Consider the following 24370-nt stretch of genomic DNA (forward strand, 5'->3'; position numbering starts at 1 on the left):
TGGTATCTTCAAACGTTATTTAGTCGGCTTATTTGATCAAAATAAATGCTTTATTGCTAAATTTATGCCGGATTATATTATTTAATATAAATAAATGCTTGCGAATTTGCGAAAAAATTCAAGGATTTTTAATAAAGATGTAGTAAATATTGTCATCTTCATATTTTTTTTGGGAAATATAATAAACATGTAGGTCAAATTTTAATTTAAGTTGCCAAAATTAAATATTTTGTGTTTCAAAAAATATGAAGCGTTTAAACAATCTTCTTTACATTTAGGTTCTTTTAAAAATACTTGTTACGCTGATCTAATAAGAAAACTTTGTACAAAAATATATTTTTCCTATTTATTTCTTTACTTTCATTCACAGATTCAGAATGATCGAAAAAATATTTTAAAATGCAGATGCCTAACCTTTCAAAACAGTCTAGGAAAACATAGTGTCTTCCAAAATATAATATCAATTTTCGCAGCATCACTAGACAATTTATTCCAATAAAATATATTCTTATATTACTCATAATTTATGTCAGTTATGATTATCCGAAAAAACCTTATAAAAGAGTAGTGCGTATAAAATTTTAAATCTGTTTGTTCAAAATGTGATATTTTTTCTCAAAAACTTTCTGTGATTAGTAATGGTTTTATGTATTTATTTCTAATGTAAGGGATTTTATTCTTGGAACTCACGCAAAATTACCGTAACCAAGGATGATCATCCGTAATAATACAGATGAATTAAATAATATAATGTAAAGGATGGGACAACAGAAAAGCCCTCGTTACGTTTAGAAAAAAGAGTTACACATAAAATACACGCAATTATTCTCCGATCTAATGAAAGAGAATTTCTTTGTTGCGAAACGAACCTAATGAGGATGTCTATTAAGCAAAAAACACTTTCTAAAAGCGTATACATTTTTCGTTGGTTGAAGAAACGAGTGCAATAATTGGCTGGATGGTCGTTGCATGGTTGTGATTTGTCAGCGAGCTTTGCAACCCTTGATACTTAAGACTGGCTTCCATTAAGGAGAGGTCAGACACGGCCCAAGATGAAACACAGTCAGAAACGGTCAGCTACGGCCCGAGACCAGAGCTGCCACAACTACAAAACCTCTGAGGACCATTCACTGGACATCATCCCTCCGCCAGCTTCTCCGCCATCGCTCGGAGAATAATGATACACGCCTATGATATGCGTGTATCGTTATTATTATTAGATTATAACAACGTAAAAGTTGCTTATTAAATTTAAATCCAAGCTTAAAAAAATGCATATTTAACAGATTTAACTGAAATAGTTCGAAGGTTAAATTAATTAATATAATATTTCTAGGATCTAGTTATTATTCACTGTTACACCTGAAACTGAAATACAATATTCAGATCGATTTCAGCAGAAAACGATCTGAATGTGCAATATTTATAGAAAAATACTCTGAAAACATGAACAGCAAAACCTTGCTATTTTTACCATGACCGTGCATATTATTGAGCGGTCGTCACGGCAACGTTTGCGTTTGATTCCACAAATTACGTACATATGTTTTATGTACGAACATGATACGGAACGTATGTTTGAATGAAAAAGTGTATTAAGCATGCGCTAAGGCACGTTTTCGATCACTGAACCCTAGCGAACGCTCTCTGACATCACAACAAACTCGTTTCCATTACGATCATACACACTTTTCCTTTCGGTCGAGGTCGCGAAATGTTATAAAGCGTGAAAGGTGACATTTTAGACAGTGCCAAAATACATTATATTGATTTATTCGGTGGAAATATGAACGACGAGATACGACTGTTTTGGGAGTTCGTCAAAAAGTGAGTATTGAATGTGTTACATAAATCATAGGTAAAAGAAAAATGGTTGCGAATATTCAGTATGCTATATTTCCATTTCAATATTAAATTGTATTATTATATTTTAATATTTTAATATAATACACCTATAATCATTATTTTATTAATAACATAAACGGTTCAAATCTTAGCTAAAAAATATATCATTTATGTTAGGGATGTCATAAATTATAATAAACATATTAGTCACTAAAAATCAAACTTAAAAATCTGAATTAAATATTAGTATTAGATAAATCATCAAAACTATTTGTATAAACAATAAGGCAATAAAATTTAGGAAAAATACGTATTTTTAATAAAAATTTAGCTTATAAAATATTATTAATTTAAATATTTATTACTTTTATAATTTTTGATAGTATAAAAGTATCGATTCATTTGTAATAAATATTTTTAATGTACTGCTATATTATTGTTGTATTTTATAGAATCAATCAACAATATAATATATTGACATATAGGCATTGAATAAATTAAAATAATTAGTTAATAAATAAAGTTGACATTTTTCCCTCAAAACTTTTTAATATGAAATCATAGCTATCAAAACATCATTTAGACATGATACCTAATAAAATTGAAGGCAAAAGATAAAAACGAAAAATTAAGATAAACATTATGATAACAAGTATAAATGTTTCTAGCTATATATATATCGACATACACATCTTATGAAGAATCAGTTGTTTTAATTTATTTAACAAATATAAATAAATTAATATTGATAAATTAAAACTATTTTGAGCATGACACACATAAATACCCTTACTATTAGTGACAGACAGCAGTGATTTCCAAATGTATGAATAATAAATTTAGTTAAATAATACATTTTAGTTATTGAAAATATTTAAATGTGTAAGGTTTACCAAGATGTATAGATAATACTAAGGTCATTCAAACAGAGATATAAATCTTATAAAAAGGAAATAGCAACGCGTTATAACAAAAGGCGTAATAAAAATAAGAGAATACTTATTACCACAATTGTGTTACACAACTTACAATTAAAAACACACTGTAAATACATCCGCTTATTTTTTTGTTAAACACCATAAAAGCAACTCTTTTGTACGTAAGGGATGCAATAAACAAACGTGTTTACCTGGCGTAAAAACGTATTGTAATCTATAGCCAATCCAAGATGTCAACGCTCATCATCGTTGTGTTGGAAATGCATGCATACATATACAGCCTTCTGCGAAATTTTTTACACGGATTTGAGAACGTTATTAATGGATGACCATACGTTGTAAATTGAAATAAAAATTATAATGTGTTATATTTTTATTACAAATTATTGTCATGATGTTTAATTTTGTACTATTTTGTAATCAATAAAACAATTCCTGTAATATTCTATTGATATTTTTATTGAATATTTTATTGAACAACATTTAACATGAAGAGTGATTTAAAAACTGCTATCATGATTTTGAGTTAAATATGTATTAATAAGAGAGTGATATTTTACATTTTTCTCAACAAATTTAATTAAAAAAAGGAAAATTTAATTGAATATGTAATTTCATATGGTCACTTTATTATTGTTCTCACCAATACTGTGTTGATGAGCGTTCACATATTGCATTAACGACCTTCAAAATGTGTTCACCATGCAGTTTCACTTATTCAAGACGTAAAAATATTTCGTTGGTCGAATATGCGAGCGATGCAATTGGCCAACCAAAATCTGCATCTGTATCAAAAGTATAAGCACTTTTTCGCGTGAGCAGACGATTCAATGATTTGAGACTGGGGGCTCAAATCTGATCAAGCCAGAAAATCAGAGACGGTCACACGTATCTAACCAGAGACTATCAAGTAATTCGAGACGAGAGGGCCAGAAACGATGCGAGAGATGATCACACGCATCAAGAGCAGGTGATCGCAAAGTTCGAGACGGTTGACAACCAGACCGAGACCGGGAACAAACAACAACAACAAACATGAGAAATCATAGCTGATCATCCAGAGGATATTACTTTTCCACCAGCTTTTCCATCAGCAATCAATCGACAAAATTCATCTCGACATTATTTTTATAAGGTAAATTGTACTTAGTAACAATAAATTCTTACCAACTTTTACCGGTGTCTATTGTGTCTAAAGAGTCCGAAAAATAAAGTTAATTATGTACATACGTTACAAATACGTTTCCGATAAATGTAATTATTTCCTTACATAATATATAGTACCACAGCATATATGTATATTACCATAACCAAAAAGTTGTAAGTTTAAGCAAAATAATAAATGTATGAGTGTGAACAAAAAATAAGGATAATTTAAATTTTTAATGCTATAATGCTGCACGCTTAAAAAATATTTTTAATACCCCTAGCTATAATCATAAAGATCCTTGTTTATTAAGAGATTAGATGGCTCATGTAAAAATCAAGTTTCTGGCTGTAACGAACAGGAATTAGGGACGTAATCGCAAATCTTTAGGGCACTTTACACCCCACAGTTGAAAATCGATGACCATCAACGGATTATTGACATCGTCTCCCCCCTTTCCCCACACAAAAAATGCTTTATTCGCGAATACAAGTAATATATATAGAGCTAGGAATACAAATACAGATACGATCCGTACTTTCCTAATAAGTACGAGAAGTACTTCGCTCCTTGGGAATTCCAGACAATAGAGCTGTTTTTTAAACGCTCCGAACTAATCTTTTTTAAGCTATATTTGAAAACAAATACTTTTTGTAATGCATAGAAATATACAAAGCTATGATTAAAATTAAAAACCTGTGTCGATTTTATCAGCACCAACCAAAGTACTCAAAGTCATACATCATAAGTATGCTTCAAAATTTGGCAAGACGATAGTGACGTAAGGCAATTACACACAGATTGGGCTGCTGCAATATTAGTTTATTGAAAGAATAGAAAATTACACATTGAATCGAATGTTATAATGCGAGAGAAAATAATAATGTTGTAAAAACACAAAAATTGTCACACCTCGTATATAGATACGCGAATAATAAAAAATGGCATATGCTTACAAAAACTTTGTGTTAAATGGAATGTTTGTGTGTAATTTATCTAGAAAGATGGATATATATGCTTCGTATTTATTTATTGTATAAATTAGCTTTAAATTGCTGTCAATCCATTAGCATGTTATGTACTATAGTTTTTAATGAACTTCAATTAAATTAGTTATTCATTAATATTTAAACTAACGACCAGATAAATTAACTGAAACCTAAAACCAAAATAAACAATTCGAATCCATTAGTCGTAATCACTTACAGCATTAAATTATTTACCGCTAATAAAGCTCGATTATACGCCATTAGTGTAACGCAGCATATTCATTATACCAATTATCACAGACAATTAATTAATTAATTTAATATCCGACTGTGGCAGCCCTGTTCCGTATGTTTTGCACCGCATTAGCATGTCAATAATTGATGTCGTCTTTCTACATTATTGCCGATCGATATTCGATGCCTTTTGTACTTTTATAACGACCGGTCGACGGTTCTCAAACTTATGATTAAAATCCACATTAATAATTTCAGCTTTCGTGCGTCGCCAGTGAATTTTTCATGAGTTCCTATTTCAAGTCTTAATGTACTTTTGCTAAATTTATACGAACGATCGATCAAACTTTCCGAGTCGTTAAATCATTAAAATCGCGCTATATACATAATGTGGGTTTATGCGTTTTTAAATGATCGTAGGATAGTATTATGCTAAATTGCCTTTCTTTATTGGCGAATTCTAATTTTGTTGGCCAATAAAAAAATGTTTACATGAGAGAGTTCCAATGTTTTTATCATGTTATACTAAAAATAGATAAATCCGTTTTATATAAATTTATAATACGGAAAAAACCAGCTCCTTGTAGCTGACATTAAATATATCGATATGCAATGCCAGCGTATTAAAGAGCTGGATCCTGGTTCTAACGGAAATCGTAAGAGGACCATGAAAATCTAAAATTATATATTTATTTATTTATTTATTAAAATTATAACCATCGTGACATGACAGGCAAACCCAATGCGTCACGATAGTCAAAAGTACTAATACATCATAATACATACAAATATAAACAAGACAAAACAACAGACACAAATCACCTCAACAGGTGTGCATTGTCCCATACGAACTGAACCAAAACTCCATATGTGCAAGAGAAAATGTCAATATTACTATGGACAGAATTGAGCAGATAAATAGCCTTGGCCAGAGAAGAGTTGGCAAGTGCTCCAGTTCTAGACTTAACAGGCAAGAATAGTGGACGCGACCGAGAACTATAACCACCTTCAGGAGCCCACATTTGAGGCTGCTCGAACTCTGAAGGATTGTCTACGATGCCCTTGAGCAATTTCCAGAAGTGTTTAATTACATAAACACTTCTGCGAGTCGACAAAGAAACGTATCCCAGGGCTCCCAAAATAAAAGCACTGGGAAACAAGAACGGATAATACCCGTATTCCTTCAAGTATAAATATCGAAGAAATTTACGCTGTACTTTTTCCAGCTTCAATTCATTACATTGATTCATTACGCCTGGGATCCAAATGATGGAGCTAGTTTCTAGTATGCTGCGGACTAGAGTATCATAAAGAGCGCGCAATACTAAAGTATTCCTGAAGTAACGCGCATTTCTCAAGATAAAACCGAGCATTTTGAAGGATTTGCTATGAGTCTCTGCAATGTGCTGGCTAAATTTCCAACGTTCTTCGAAAGTCACTCCTAAATCCTTAGTTGAAGAAAACCTTTCCAAAAAATATCCGCCTAGATGGTATGAATATTTTGCCGGCGTTAACGACCTTGAAAATGAAATTGTGTGACATTTCTTTACACTGAAAGGCAATTGGTTATAGCAAGCCCATTTCCATATAGAGTTGAGATCCTCCTGTAGGTCGAGGGAATCAGAAATCGAATGCTTTTTCTTGTAAATTTTCAAGTCATCTGCATATAATAAAAAAACTGAATGCTCTATTACTGCTTCTATGTCATTAATGAACAATAAAAACAACAATGGACCCAAATTGGATCCTTGAGGTACTCCAGTAGGGGTCTTATATCGTTCTTATATTATATAATATATCAAATTTAAAGGGGAGATGGTTGACAGAAGCCCATGTTTTAAGAGAATCTAAATCACTATGTAAAGTGAAACAGTTTGTAATAGATATAATGTATTTTAATTCATCTTCATACAAAAGAAAACTAATTTGTTTAACTGCCGTATTTACGCCATTAATGAATAATGAGAAGAACAGAAGACCCAGGGTAAATCCTTGAGGAACCCCCAAAGAGTTGAAATATTTGTTTCATATTTGGCCGCCATAGAATATGAATTGTTTACATTGTTAAGAAAATCAGGAATAATCAAGAAAGATCATCTTAGCAACCGTGGTACGATATTTTTTTACTAATGGTTAACGACAAAATTTGTTAAAGACTCTTTCAAAATCTTGTCACTGTTTTGGTGAAAGAATGTTAAGCCTCCTCAAATATTTTTGAAAAATTAATTTATTAAGAGGAATATTTTTTTTGTTAATTTTAATAATTTAATATATTAAGGGGCATGAAATTTTTTTTTTGTATTTTTAAATATTATGGTGTATTTAAAAAAAATATACTATATGTTTGTAAAAATGTCCCAGTAAAAATAATTCGAAAATGGCTTCAAACACAAGGAACAAATTATTGTACATTGCAATGTGCAATGTCTGAGGAGGTTAATTAAAAATTTATTGAAAAAGTATCTATGGATATTAATAGCTAACAATTTTAATACTTTACTTTTTTTATAAATAGGGTTGACTTTTTCGCATTTCTATACTCCAGAAAATAATAATGTCTTGAGTATCAGTTCAAAAATACGTTTTAAAGGAGTAGCAAAAAAGTCTGACTTTACATCCTTTCAAATCAGAAAAACGTCTCAAAGCCATGTTTAAGTTCTGATTTAAGGAAAAATAAGTAAATACTACGTTAAAAATTAACAATAAACATAATTATATAGGTTTTTTTCCAAAGGGAATTATATTGTAAATAAAATTATAAAAAAGAACAAATACTGAGTTACATAAAAATTACATGAACCTTTTACACATTTTATAATACAATTTTTGATATAAATTATAAAACATAACTTCAATATACGTATGAATATATTTAGGTTATGTTTTAATATTCGTTTAATTTACCTGATGGTCAATACTATAGATAAATAAAAATGAACAAGAAGAATAAAGATACCGATCGAAGGGCAAAAAAGATTTCTCGAAAACAAAATAAAAATATTTGTAGAAATCTTCAGCTCTGTAAAAAACATTTCAAAATGTAATCACATACCATAACCTTTAAAAGAGTGATGATTTACATTTACAAGTAAACATTCAAAAAAGGTCTAAGAGAAATTTCAATGTTTGTATATATAAAGGGCACATTAATATGATTCACTGGGTTAAATTAGAAATTAAAATGTTATTCATACGCATTAATTATTACATAACCACTCTATTGAATAATCAATTCGTGAAATTAATTGGCAATTAATTTTCTATTCAACTTAGTAATTAGATTAAACTTCTTTAGAACCAAATCGAAGGTTAATCAAATTATAATTTTATTGAAACTAGGGAAAAAACCAATCGATATTGCCTCCTATAGATGTATAAGTAGTTTACCAGTAATGTCAAAAATATTTAAAGTAATAATATCAAACCGGAAAGAACTTTATATCTTACTAAATCATTAATTTAAATTTATAAATAAACACTGCATAGGTTAGCTAAATAAACGAACAGCTTAACGACCGTGGACTCGTATACGAGTCTTGAAAGAACATAGTTCAGTGGTCGTGAACTCAGACTAGAGTCAAGCGTCAATTTTTATTAAAAAGTACTGAGACACCATCAAGTTTGTCTCTATATGATTATAAGAAATGGTAGTATCCTATTTTTACATAATATCAAATAAAAATAAATCATATTTAACTTCAATTTTTTGTAAAAAGGGTCGTCTTATATTGCGTCGCAATGCTATGAGCCGATGCTTTTTAGGAGCACGTGAATTTTTTTATTTCATACTAAAAATAATATTTTATGTTACACTCCTTAAACGAAAATAAATTTCAGGCGAAAAACTGTTTAGCTAGGTAAACATAAAATTAATCCAATCAAAAGAAATCGAAACATCTGCGGTTGATAGTACATTAATCAACAGAGTATTTCAACCTAAAATTTTGTGTATTATTGCAGAATTTAAAAATAAAAACGTTACAGTTATGTATTATAGAAAATTAGATCATATAGTAATCAAATAACTTCCAAAAAATGGCATCCATGAACTTACGAACATTTTCATCGGGTGTTTGCTATTTTGATATTTCCTCACCATTTTGAAAACCATAATGATTCACAGATTAAGAAACTAATAGGAAAAGCTATAATTTGGATTAATTATCACCGTATTAGTTTATTGCCGTCATTAAGTTAAATATTTAAAAACAAATTATATTTGCGCCTAAAATAATCCATGAGAAATAAAATCATGAACGAATAAATATGTTTTTTTCATTCCTAATATTTTGTGTAAATTGAAAATGGTTGCAATAGTAACAAACCAGTCATATGCAATTTAACAATATGTATGTTTAAATGGTTCTATAATTTTTTGTACAAACGATTTATAAAAATATCCGTTTATAATAAATATAATATAAATTGCACTCACCAAATTTTTCGGCGTCCTTTTTCTGATTACAACTGTCACGAACACATTTACACTTACACACTACACTATAACCTTATTTATATTTATTTTTATTATTTACACTTTTTTATCAATTTCAATTTTTTTAGTGATACTTATAAAAACACAATTGCACTTATACACTACACTATATCCTGATTTTTATTTATTTTTATTATTTACACTTCTTTATCTAGAACAGAACAAACACTACACTTTCTTCTCACATGATGATTTTTAGCTTATTCGAAAGCCTTTCTAGTAGATCGACAGCACGGCCACGGCAAGATGTGGTGGAAACTGTTGAACTGTCTTCAGAGTCGATAGATTTCACTGAATTCTGCATCCATCCAATAGCCTTACTCAAAAGAAAATCTTAAAATTTAATTTTACTGTTACGATTCAAATTTTAATAGACACTAAACGAATAAAACAATGCGCATTGAAATAAATGAATAATAATCTTTCTTGTTAATTCTTTTGTTTTTCTGATGAATTATATGATATATTGTACAAACCGTTATATTTAAAAAATAAATATTAAATATGTTTTTATATACAGTTTAATAATATATATTTTTAAAAAACAGCGTACTGTATATATGTATATACTTAAAGTACAGAGGAATACAATTTATATAAAATATAAACATTGCTTAATTTTTATTATAGTTTATCGAACATTACGCTACTTTTAGACACACAACTTCACAGGAAATAGAAACAAAAAAATCCAGACACGTCGTCAATGCACTATGTAAAACGACTCATTGTTTGTATACGTCATCGAGATTGTTGTTTTTTCTTCTTACTCTTTTCATTGAGTCCCAGTCCCTTATCTCTAAATGCAATTGGCGTCTAGATTGCTAGCAAACAGTGAGTAATAAATTATAGTGGCGTCTGCGACGAAGCTTCTAGATAACGAATCTGCAACGGAAAAAAATAAACACAAGTAAATTTCGAGTACAGACCTTTTAACTGAAAAGATTAGCGGGAAGGACTCACTTAACGACACGGTTTAATCAGATGAGATAGGCACCACACTAGGATGAAGGAAAAAAGTGCACTCTCGGAATGTTTTTGGCAAGTCTGTGGAATGCGAAGATGATGAATGAAAAAATATTTGCAATCTGCAAAAGAATGTATGCACAGATAAGGCATCCGTTAAGTGTGTAGAAAAAAACAGTTAAAATGCTATTCATTCTAATAGTTTTGTGAGATCAATAATCCTACATAATTTATCTCTAAACGTTATACTATTGTAATAATTGTATTGTTTATATCCTTGATACTATAACTAGTCCTTTTTTCTATTTTCTATACTTAAAAAGTGTGATTTACTTACAGATATTATTTTTAATAATTTTTCATTGCTGCTTTCATTGACAATATTTTTTTTTGTGATGTCTTATTTAATTAAGGATCTGAGATTTAAATAACATTAAAATGATGAGAGGGAAATGACAATGACAATGACAAAGTTAATACTAAGAAAGCTGATTAAAATATGCAGCAATAATATGTTTTATTTTCAATTTTAACAGAATCTCTTAGTATGTAAATTCAATGTCTTCCGCTTTAAAAGACGCTTTTTTTAGGTTTACGTGTCGATGCGGCTTTAACAATAAATATCCATTTGTGAACTATTTTAATTTTTAAATATATTTAAAAAATCATTTTTTTTCATTTTAAACAGGAATTACTTTTATAATTTGAGAATCAGATACTGTTTTTATTTGATAATATTATTGTATCATAAAAAAATAAGGTATCAATTATTTATGTGCTGTTTTATATATTATATATTATAATAAATCAGTAAAAATAAACAATCCAAATAATTTATAATATTGAATTATTTTTTATCAATTTTTATAAAATGATAGAGCAAAGAAAATATGTATTACTGTATTAGCATACAATAACATTGCTTAATTAAATAAATGTTGTTGAATCAGCATTGTATTAAACTTCTACTTACATTACCTAATTAGAAATTTATTGAGAAAGTTTTACAGGTGAATAATATATTTTCTGGTCAATTATTTAAATATTTATAATAATATATAAGTGTTTCTCTAATATTTTCTTAACTCTTGAGTGTGAGGTATTCATTATTTAATTATGAAGTATTAGTATATTTTTAAATAAGTCTTATCTTAATATATATAAAAAATCTTTAAATGATTTGAGGATTTATTAAGCGTTTTAGTGATTGAACATCTAATTTAGCATATAATATATATATTTTAATTTTTAGTTATATATTTACAATTAAATTTATTTTAATAAAATACCTCTTAGCTTTTTAGCTATTGTTACATTTTAATTTAAAATGTTTATTATCCATATAAAATATATTAAAAAAAAATATTTATCTAATAAATATTGTTGTGCTTTATAAAAGCAGGTATATCTTAGACATCAATAAAAATTATATTTTATTTATTTATAATATATGTGTTTTTATAAATATATATAAATAAAACTATTGCTTACATATATTAATTTATTTTATTGTGGTTTTAAAAAAATAAATAGGTATATAATGAGGCAAAACCAATAAGCAAAATAATTAGTGCAATAACTATAATTCGCTAAAAAATACCGCAATTATTTTTTCTATATCGAGCGAGTCATTCATTAGTTATCAGCGATAGTTAACATGATAACAGTTGTTATTAGTTTGGTAAACACTGACAAGAATTTATTAATCCACACAATACAATCTATGTAATGTATTTTTAACAATTAATTTTATTAAAAAAATACGGAACCAAATTGATATATTGCAAAATCCCTATGACATTACAAACATAATAGATTTCACAAGCACTTGTGCGCTCTTTCCGGTTACTAAGAAAGCTTTCCCTTACGGGGGCTGATAAGAGAAACCTTTTAGGTATATAAGGTCCCAAAATCCAGGTCTTCAGATCATTTATTCATAGACCTTCTTGGACTACAAGTGTAACTATTCACTAGGACAACTCCAAAACCAAACAAGGTAAATATCATCATACATTTTAAAACTATATTTATTCCTACAAAATATATTTATATGTACAATCCTATTTTAGAAAATGAATTCTATTAGTATTGCCATCATATTAATGCTCGTGAGCATTGCATCTAGTGCTCCAGATGGCTCTCAAATCTTCAATCCTTCGCCAGTTTATAAATCTCCATCGACAGACACAAATGCATTGATGCAAGGAGATCAACCAATATATTCACCTGTAAGTATTTTTTATGAATAGATCATATCTAAATTCTGATTTGTAAAATAATTGTTATATATATATACATAGCCTCCAACTAGTGCACCGCAAGCTCCTCAGCCAACAGCCGTAGCTATACCAGTACAACCTCAAGGAACACCCGAATCATCAGATAACTATCAATACAACTCAGATGGTTATTCCAATCAATATACAGCCAACCAAGGATATGAACCAGGATATGGAGTTCAGACTGGCTATGAAGGATATTTGGTCCCATCGAATTATTATGGTACTTCAATGGCTGAGACTAGTGACTCAATCGGACCTTTGAGTTACTTATGGAGCATGATGCCTTCTACTAATGTAAGTATTGAATATTTTAATTCAATATATCCTTTTAAAACCATATTTTAAATTAATATTATTCCACAGGCAATGGCTAGAGTGGTTGGAAGTGGAGCTATGTATTTGATGGAAGGCATTGGAATTATAATGGCAGGAGCCGCCGCTGTCTTCGGAATCTGCACCTTCACGCCTTTCTGCACTTTAACTTTATTGGGTCTGAGCACTAGAACTCTCAAAGAAGAAGTCAGATCTTTAGTGACGCCGGATAACGTATCAGCCGCTGCCAGATTCCTCAGAAGCGCCATCGATAAATATCAAAAGATGCAGAAGATCCATTAATCTACTTAATACAATAGCATAATTATTTATTTACAATTAATTACCTTATCGTTCCGTCTCTTTCATTTATATGTATTGTAAAAATATATCATATTCAGCTTTATTGCGTGTGTATCTTTTGCATCCTTATCTTATCAGATAGCGGTACTATCAATTTCGTTCAGGCTCAGTTTATCTTTTGTCTCGACACGGTGAAGAACTGCACCTGATTCAAAATGGGTAGCTCGAAGAGTAAGACGTTGGATATTTCGAATACTCCAGCGAACGATAAGCAAGTCAAGAGGGAAATTGCAGAGAAAGTAGTGCTGCCAGAAGAGCAGAAACCCAAGACTCGAGCTGAACCAATGCGTACTGTGTGCGACAATGGAGCTACGGAATTACCACCAAACTTGACTAAAGAAGATAAAAGGTTCTGAATGATTACTGCAACTTTCACAAAGCATCATAATTATAATTTAATATTTATTGTATTTTTTATACTACGATCGCCTAAATATATACATTTTTAATCACTAACCATTTTTTATTATCACCAATTTTGATTATAAAAAAATACCTTAATATTTTTAACTGCGTCATTTGGATTCATGAAATAAATTTTATTAATCTTCGATAAAAATAATAGTGGAATAAATGTATCAATTGATAACTGCATTTTTAATCTGCGATAACTTTAATATAATAATCGTGCTTCATATAATACGGCAGAAGTTTTGAAGTCATGGGTCACCAATATTCCAATATTCAAATAGCAAATTGTAACTATTTGTTATACGAATATTTGTTTAACTATGCGTTAAGTATTCATTTATATTTGTAGTATGTTTTTAATTTATAAAAACATTAAAAATATATAATAATATGTATTATTTCTCGAGTCTTTATATATTACAACAGTAATAAATTTTCCTTATAATGTACTGCTACATTATATTCAGTTTACTTTGCACTCTTTTATGTTTTGAGAAATTTATCTACTCTTATTTATTGATAGCCATAGCAAAAAATAGCCGAAAAACGAAAAAATAAAATTAACTGCCGAAATTTCTTAAATTACTCATATTTTCATGGTATTATTGTGCAGCTGTGTACTTTCTCAATAGCTGGTATTGATCTCTTTTAAATAAATACGAATTGTGTTAATTTTTACGTCAAAAATAATTTATTGAAGTACTATTTTTAAAGCATTCTGAGTCGTTCCGACAGCAGGAAAAATTAAAATTAAACTTTGTTCTGATTTAAAATTTAAAAAGATTTTTTTTAAATTTTTTTTTTTTAAAAAGGTTATCTTACTAATATTTTTTAAAAATGAAGGTTGAAATATTATTCATAAAACCTATAAAAGTGCTGTATTTTTTATAAATGAACAAAAAATAAATTATTGAACTAAGAAAGGGGTTAATATTAAAACAAAATAGAGTTTAAATTAACACTAAATTTACTGGGTTTTTTAACGATGCAAGTATATTAGCACTATTTTTATTTTCGAATACTTCTTATTTTTGCAAATCTGGTTACTAAATACCTATTTTTAATAACACCCAGTTTATATAGCCAGGCGTATGCGGTGAGATACTTTCCCTTTCACTCGCTTGCGTTTTAAGTGACGAGAGTGAGTGAGAGATAAAAGAATGCGGACCGCATGTCATTCTTTTGGGATAATTAAACCATATAAAATGTTTAACTATTCTAAAAGAGAATTATTATAATATTGAACTGACTCTCTCAAAGGTTTCGCTTATCTGCCCTCGGATTTTATTTAGCACTTACGTACGTACCATAATACATTACAGTCCGTTCACGCGTTTTCGCGTGATATTAAAACTTCGCGGATAATCCGTCTATAAGTATTAAAAACAATGGCACTTTAGCTTGTAAAAATATTGTGCAAATAAATATCATTTTTTAAGTACAAAGTTAAAAATAAGCTCAAAAAAATCAGAGTATGTTTCATATTTATTTTCACGTACCCATTTTGACTCGCTTTAAAAAATAAATTACATATTTAAATATATTTATAACATCCTTAATTTACTTTTGAGTGAAAAAAAAATTATTTTCGCACAAAATAAATTTAAATAATAAATAAAAATATATTACACTTTTCTTCAAAAGTATTTTTATTTACACAATGTTATTAATCTGTCCTTAAAGATATTATCTTAAATGTCATCATAAAGTATTATTACACTACGAATTCACGAATATCTCAAATAATATTAATTTCCACGAAATATATCTTATCTTCGCATCATATAGTATATAATAGATTAAAGTTTAATAAAAAAAATCATGAGATTGAGTTTTTATCATAAGAAATAATATTGTATGATTAAATTTAACATAATATATAAGTGGTTATAAAGATTGATTCAACTTCAGTTTCCGACTATTAAAAAACCACAGATGTATGGATATCTTCGGATTTTTTTATTAATCGAACATTTGATGTATTATATTAATTATGGAAAATAATATTAATTAAATGGCTATCTCTAGACTTTTGCTACAGCGGATCATTTCGATTTAATTTTCGTACATTTCGGGTGGTATCTCTGTTTTTAATTGGTGAATGTTGGTTTTTAGGTGCTCCAACATTTCGGGCTTATCGACTAAGCATAACCCCACAAATAAAAATTCAACGGCGTTAAATCGCATGATTTTGACGGCCGGTTGACGACACTAAAACATGAAATAATGCAATGTTGATGACGCATTGGGGAAACATGTCAAGTCATGATGTTCAGATTTATAAAAAACATAAAATGTCTTTTTAATTAAAAATACAATATGCGACTATGGTTTTTATACAAAAATATTGTACAATATTATAGATACTGTAATTTATATTTTTTTTGCATACGTGGTCTGATTAATAATGTATGTGTGAAGTGAGACACGTGTTTAAGACAAAGACATGACTTTATTAATAATTAATAAGTTTATGATATAGAAGTGTGTTAAAATACATAGAGGTATTTCAATATAGTTTGCTGGTATATAGGCGAGTGGTTAACGCTGATTCTGCTTACAAAAATGGGGTTGGAATTAGTATACATTAATATTTTAGTAATATTAGAATAGTAATTATCCGTTTCTTACGTCAATTTTTAAGACGTAACTGCTTAACAATTGATATTTGTAATTTATATTTGTCTAAGTGGTTGTATAATAATTAATAGTGTAAGATTTTTAAGCTGTAAAAATCTATTGCTACGTAGCCAAACAAATTTTTAAGTAATTTAAAATTAAATTTTTAGTTCATGAATAAAATGTGTGCTACTTATGAAAATAAGTATGACTTTTACATTGAAACTAAATGAAAGTTCGTAAATAGAATTTTTATGCTCTTAAATTTTGCTTATTATCGAAGAAAATGTTGCGTTCTTTTATCACAAATAAAGTCATTGTACTGAAAAATAGCATACATTTATGTTTATTTGTCCAAAGAGCGGAAAAATAGATTTTTTCATAAAATTTATATTTAGTATTTAAATATTTTATTATATTGCAATTAATATACTTGGTCAAAATATTTTAAATTAGTATGCATTTCATTTTTATTAAATAAATTTATTGATTAAATATATAGCATAAGCATTAAATATTTAATTATATCTACTGTATATCTATTAATATATCCAGAAATTGTATTTTAATTTTCTTTTAAAACACCACTATATATAAATAGTATAATTGCATTGTTACCTATTTTTGGTGATTATTTTACCTACTTTCAGAACCACTTAGACCTGTTCCATTAACATTGAACATTTCTTTGCTATTTTTATAATACTAAGATTAGGCAAAATACTTCTCAGGTAGCATTTATATAATCTTTTACGGATAAATAAAAAAACTCTTTTTTGTATTACAATTCTAAAATAAGAATATATTTTCCAATATGTGGGTCATATGCAAAACATGTGTTCATTTTGCTTCGTTTCCATGACAATAACAATTGACGCCTTTTACTAGGCGTATATTTGTGCACTTTTGTCAAGTGAATATGAATAGTGACTAAGGCACTTTTTTATCAAACAGTGTCATATAAAAGCAAATAATTACAAACATTTTACTGTCAAGAGTTAAGTCTAAAATAGATTAGATGGAAAATAAAATAGTATCTATGTCTCTACCAGACTTTACTAAACTTATATTGATTATTATTTTTTTCATTAATTAGTTTTAAAAATTAGAGCAGTGTTATATTTATTTTATATATCTCAACTAAAAGGGGTAATTATTTCACTAATAAAGAACCTTTCTTAATATGTGTTCTAGTTTATCGTCAATCGAGTACAAAAAAATTTTAGCATTTATTTAACAAAAACGAACGGTTATCATAAAAGCGCTGCACAGCTTAATAATTTTTACTATATATATTGAAATTCATACAGAAATGTATATATTATTTTTGTATTATCATCGTTTTTTATAAAAAAAATCATAAAATTTCTCGCTGCGCGACATAATTAACGAAGACTGCGACAAATATTAAAATCAATAGTATGGCACGAGTAGTATAAAACTTTGTATGCGGGAAACGAGAATCTACGTTTCGTGACGCTTATTGGTTAAAAACAGGACGAAACTTTTTTTGTACTGCGACAATTTGTTAGCGAATTAGGTGTGAAAGTAATAAGTAAATACTTACTATTTGTGATATGTCATATGTAAACATGATCAGTTTAGAAACATGCCCCTGGATGACATTCGCTTGGATTAGTGCCGCGCCATTGTATGTTTCTACGTGTGGCCGGTCGGCTGTGACTGCATAACTCCTTTAGTCCCAAGCAATTTGGCCTAATATACGCAAAAAAAACAATTTTAAAAAATTGATTTGCATTTTTTAAATTAAATTATGTTATACATTTGTATTGAAAAATTGATTATATTTTTCATATTTATCTACTTAATTTTTTTTAAATAAATCATGCTTGATGTAAAAATCAATAAGCTCGGCAACACATTTTAACAAAAAAAATATAGCATTGCATTATTTTCTAATGATTTTTTATAAACATATTTCGCAGAAAATCTTCTAAAACCTTTTTTTTAAATATAAATATTGAAAATTTTTGATAATAAATAATTATCACCAATGATGATAATTATTTAATATCAAATTATTTGTGTGAAAATGTGTCTGAATTGAGATAAAAATGTACAAATAGTAAAAAGAATTTCGTGTATGCAATACCTAGATTTGTTTTCACTTCGCCAGCCATCCTTATCATATGGCCGCGACAGCGCAGTCTTTTCTCTGTTATTAACAGAATTACTTAGAGCTGTTAGACGTTCCTAAGATAAAAAAGCAAATGTATTCCTTTTATGTTGACACATCGCAAATATATTACAAAAATATTGTACATGGAGACATACTTTTCCACAAAATTATGTACGATTTAAAAAATATTATTTTCAGTCCTACCAGTATTTTATTTTGTATTACCGGTAGTACCGAATGTCAATTTTTGGATCAATACCGGTATTAATGACATGTAATGGCATCATTATATATCTTTGAATGTCTGTAAAAACAGTTATGTTTGGATAACATCGCATCAAATTGAAACATGATGTGAAATACGTGCTTTCCTTTCTACATTTCAAATTATATTATACCTACCGAATTCTATTTATGAAATCCGATATAATTATCAAACTTTTATTTACGTCACTAGTGACGTAATAGTGAAAATCGCACTGCTGCGTCACTCCATAGTGATCGAGCTTTCGCTTGCGACATCGATATTTTGCGCTAAAGGCATATGATTAACATATTTATATAGTTGTGGCCCTTATGGAAATGCAACATGAAAATTCGCACGGCCTTTTTTTTTGCTATTATTGTTATATCGAGCGACACGGAAGGCTATGAAATGGGATATCATTCTCATGTAACATTTCAACAAGAGCGGATGTGTTTTCCATATTTATAATAATAATATAAATAAATCTAGATTAACACAAAACAGTGTACACCATCAATACAAATCATAACAAATAATAGGTTTTTACATTATATATTCATCGTAACGTTTTTATTGTTCTTTAATGTTTGACTTGCAAACAATAGTTCGCCGGGTACTTTATGTCACATTAACCTAATCTGTGTGTGTATATAATATTTTTTTTGGCATAATCTACGGTTTGCGTGTCATTTGCCTATAAAATGCCTATATATTTAATTGCCCCACTAGAAGAATAATATATAAGGGAATTGTCCAAGAATCGGTTTAGTGTCATCCGACTCTTCAGTGACACAAGTCAAGCGTTACACCACAATTTAGGGTATGATACTGCCATAATCACATCACTAAACATAAATCATAGTTTTAGATCACGCATACACTAGTATCATACATAAAATAATTATATAAAAAACTCAAGCTGGGGCAGTGTATGGACACATTAGCTGTTGATAAACAGCATATAGTGTTGGAGTAAGTTCCTTAACACAAAAATCTCACAAAAATATTTTTTTCAATAAGTTTTTTTATAAATATTTTTGACTTGTTCATTGCACATATGTAAATGTTTTTTTCTATTTATTTAATTTCAGTCACGCAGCAGCCAAAGTAGCATCAAGCAAAATGTCAATTGATTTCTACTATTTTGAAGCATCTCCGCCTTGCAGAGCGGTCATGCTGGTTGCGAAGTATCTTGGCATCGACTTGAATATGAAGGCGTTGAACATAATGGTGGGAGAGCACAAATCAGAAGAATTTGGAATGGTAATAATTACTACTAATACATTTTATAATTATTACATATAATAAAATAACTTTGTATTTTATTTCAAAGATAAATCCTCAGCAGACGATTCCTACCATAAACGATAATGGTTTCATACTTTGGGAGAGGTTTGTTAAAATATATAATAACAAATATAAAAATCCATCAAACTTGAAAAAGAACATCATTAAGATACATGCTTAAAAACATACAATATTAAAATTTCCTTATGTCTGGATACACAAGACATTTCTAATTCGCACTGCATCTGAAAAACAAATAAGATATTATATTTTGTCAATTGTAGCTTTAATTAATAATACTAGTTTTCTCACCTGTTACAAAATAGCACTAGATCCTCAAATTTTCTTGTGAGCTGCAAACACATACCTAAAAATCTGACTAATGTTATTAAATTAAAATAAAATAATCCGGAACTCTTAAACATATATATGAAATAATAGTATTAAATAAAAAAATATTAAAGGTTACGTTATTTCGATAAACACTTTGTATACGGGAGACGATAATCTTCATTTCGCGACGCTTGACGGTTAAAAGCGGGAGACGAGGATGAAATTATTTTTGCACCCTTAGAATCTAAATGTTTAGAACAGGATTTAGTAATTAATTTTTTAAAGTCGAATAACGTGCATCTGGTTATAAAATAACTATGAAAGTTTTGAATTAATCTCTAAAGTGTTTACAACATAGCCACCTAATATTTTTATCGCTTTTTAAAATATTTTATAATTAAAATAAATAAATTAAAAGTAAATAAATTAAAAAATAATTATCGAATGAACATGTATTCAAGCGATTAATGTTACAATTAAAGCCAATTTGGAATCGTTCTTCTTATTAGATGAAGAAGAAATTGATTCGATCAACAATTTGCGTTTTGTTTTGATTTTTTGGATGGAAATCACGACTATCGCGACCCTCATACAAATTGTTAAAAACTGTTTTATATATATATATATATATATATATATATATATATATATATATATATATATATATATATGTATATATATATATATATATATATATATATATATATATATATATATATATATATATATATATATATATATATATATATATATATATATATATATATTTACATATATGTATATGAGAAAGATACACATAAACTTCACAATAATAATATTGTAGCAGAAAGAAGGCGCAAGAGTTTATATTTTATTACATTAAATTAAAAAATTGAATATAACTGGTAATTTTTGTATATACTGATTTATTATTTGTGAGCGCGAAGCGTCATATGAAGAGCGCAAAGAGCATGTAAACCGTTGGCAATGTATAACCTGATCAGTGGCGTAGCTATGGTGGGGCGGAGGCCCCGGGCGGCACTTGCTTGGGGGCGGCATATTCGCGATGGGATCGTCTAGTGTGGTTCTTAACCCTGAATGCACTAAAACATATATAAATCCACGAATAACAAGAGCTTAATAATAACCAATTTATTATTTTAAGAAATGCTGATTTTATGACCCTGCAAAAATTGTATGAGGGGGGCGGCAATTTTAAGGATCGCTCTGGGCGGCACATACCCTAGCTACGCCACTGAACCTGATTAGATGTTTTTTTTTTAAATTAAATAAGTAACTATCAATTTATATAACAAAACACGCGTTATTATAAATAAAGAAATTTAATATAAAATAAAAAAGGCAATTTTGTGTCAGAATAAAAATCAAATCTAGGTTAGAATTTTATTAACAGCCTGGTCATAATTATATTATATAAATAGCAAATGGTTAGAATGAAAATGTAGGACGATCAGAATTAAAATAATGAATGGTCATAATTATATTTTTCAGAATTAAAATATAGGATATTTAAAAAAACTATCAGAATTAAAATATAGGATATTTAAAAAAAATATTATAACATTTAAAAATATAAATGGGAAATAAAATATTTATTTTAGAAATATCTTACAAAAAGCTCGCTATCACCAAAACTATTAGACATGTTAGGTGCGAGCTAGCACCAGCGAGCAAGCATTGCTCAGAATATTGATTACCAATTTCTGACCATCTTTTAACATTAAACTGACCTTGAGGTACAAATAAAGATCATATATTATAAATAATGGCTATTCTTAATAAACACTGACCAATAAACTGTAAGAAAATGAAGACCCAAAATTTATTGATGGCGTTAATTCAAAGCAAAGAACACAGCAAAGTAAAAAAAAATATGAAATGCAATAACATATTAGAAAGTTCTTCAACCTTCTATATGAAATACAGTTCTTCAACCCACTATATATCTCGCCCGTTTTTTTAAATAAATATATCTATCTCTGTAGATATTACGCCCAAAAGTCTGGTTGCTCGTGCTATAACAATGAATGTGTTCGATTTAAAAAATATGGGTTAAAATAACGCACAAGCGTGTTATGAGGCCAAAAGTATAGGACTACGATTTTTAATGGAAAATAACCAAATTTCTTCTCCATATTTTATTATACATAGCATCAAGATATAACTAACATACGTTTATGATCACTACATATTGGTTAACAAGGAGTTTTCGTCTCACACGATTTAGTCGTCTTACCTTCTCGACGATGGTGACTAAATTCCTTGATACACAGGAGTATAAGTAGATACCATCTTCATGAATTTTGAAATAGCCTTTGATAAAGATTTGTCATTGAATTTTGTTGCGTAAACTCTTGAATTAAAAATTTTCTGATAACTGTGGCAAAGGAGTATTTCAACCCTTCTGGAGTTCCCCATGGTTCCAACTTGGAACTACTGTTGTCTTTATTATTCATTAACACATAAACATGCCCATTAAAAACTCTATGCTAATTGTCTTGTCTCTGTACACAGATCTGGATTCCTTATAGAGATAAGCTGCTGATAACCGTTTATCTCTAGTACGTAGCAATCTTGAAACAAAACATCTACGAAGCCAAATATTCTTTCATGATTGAGAACATCCAGACTAGATTTCTGAGAGAGATCGGTTATTATCCTTTCCATTTTATTATGATACACTGTGTTTACGTAGAAAACTATATATTGCCAAGCATGTTTTTCAAAGTACCGAAAGGTGGTGTACAGAACATCTACGAGCAATCCATTTCATGGTAGTTTTTGCGAGAACATCTGCACTTCCTAACTTGCCTATGTTAGTACATTGTGCATTAATGAATTCAATGTTGGTTATGAAAAACTCATCCGATTAATACTGTTTCAATTTAAGTATTATAAAATCGGTTTTTTATTGATTTCTTTTTACCATTTTGACGCATTGGAGTAACCTATCATGATGGTCCAATTCTAATAAATTATTTAATAAATTTAAATAAAACCTTAATTATTAAAATTTACCTGCTTTATACAAATTAGTTATTTTTATTTTACAGTCGTCCAATTATGTCGTATTTGGTGAATCAATATGCGAAAGATGATTCCTTATATCCGAAAGACCCTCAAGAGCAAGCAATGGTCGATCAAAGACTCTACTTTGATATGGGTACACTCTTCATGCGCAAAACACAATATTATGTAAGTATTTGTTCTTCAAGATACGCATTCAAAATATATTCTGTAACATTTTTATAATTTTATTAACTAATTTGTTATATTATAGTATCCAACGATATTCACCGGAGCTCCATTTGATGAAAATAACCTAAAGAAATTAGAAGAAGCTGTTGGATGGCTCAACACGATGCTAGCAGAGACGAAATTCGCCGCTGGGAATCGTCTGACCATAGCAGACTTTTCCTTAGTCGTCACAGTATCTAATCTTGACGTATGTGTAATATTTTTTATTCAAAGTATAAAATAAAATGCATATATTTACTTCTGAATTAAAACATTTTAGGCATTCGGCTTCAACTTCAGCGCTTATCCAAACATCGAAACTTGGTACAAACGAGTCAAAGACGAACTGGCTCCCTTCGACTACGAAGATATTAACCAAAAGGGAGCCAACATGATGGGCGGCATGCTGAAAAGCAAAATGGGTTAAAACTCTACCATTATACTCACATAATATTATATGTACATAAATATACGTATAAATAAATCAAATTTTCACATATAAATGTACCATGGTTATTTTGCTTG

The 24370-nt window shown here is 28.8% G+C and overlaps 1 protein-coding gene across 3 annotated transcripts; it reads left to right on the plus strand.

The window, feature by feature from the left end:
* The first annotated feature begins 1560 nt into the window (after positions 1-1560).
* Positions 1561-24352, plus strand: LOC148239502 (glutathione S-transferase D7-like). Of its 3 annotated transcripts, none has more exons than XM_088185739.1 (6): positions 1561-1827; positions 20080-20251; positions 20322-20380; positions 23662-23803; positions 23889-24053; positions 24126-24352. In XM_088185739.1, exons 1-6 carry the CDS (start codon positions 1787-1789, stop codon positions 24270-24272), a joined length of 726 nt encoding a protein of 241 aa, XP_088041865.1. In that variant the 5' UTR covers positions 1561-1786; the 3' UTR covers positions 24273-24352. The 3 variants fall into 3 exon arrangements, with proteins under 3 accessions (XP_088041865.1, XP_088041872.1, XP_088041855.1); XM_088185729.1 differs by lacking the exon at positions 1561-1827 and adding an exon at positions 13668-13920; XM_088185746.1 differs by lacking the exons at positions 20080-20251; positions 20322-20380; positions 23662-23803; positions 23889-24053; positions 24126-24352 and adding exons at positions 12509-12610; positions 12684-12842; positions 12915-13190; positions 13260-13614 and having other exon boundaries at positions 1656-1827.
* The last annotated feature ends 18 nt before the right edge of the window (positions 24353-24370 follow it).

The sequence above is a fragment of the Plectrocnemia conspersa genome, unplaced genomic scaffold, assembly GCF_051122295.1.
Source record: "Plectrocnemia conspersa isolate PC_06_02 unplaced genomic scaffold, ASM5112229v1 ptg000001l, whole genome shotgun sequence".
NCBI classification, from domain to species: domain Eukaryota; kingdom Metazoa; phylum Arthropoda; class Insecta; order Trichoptera; family Polycentropodidae; genus Plectrocnemia; species Plectrocnemia conspersa.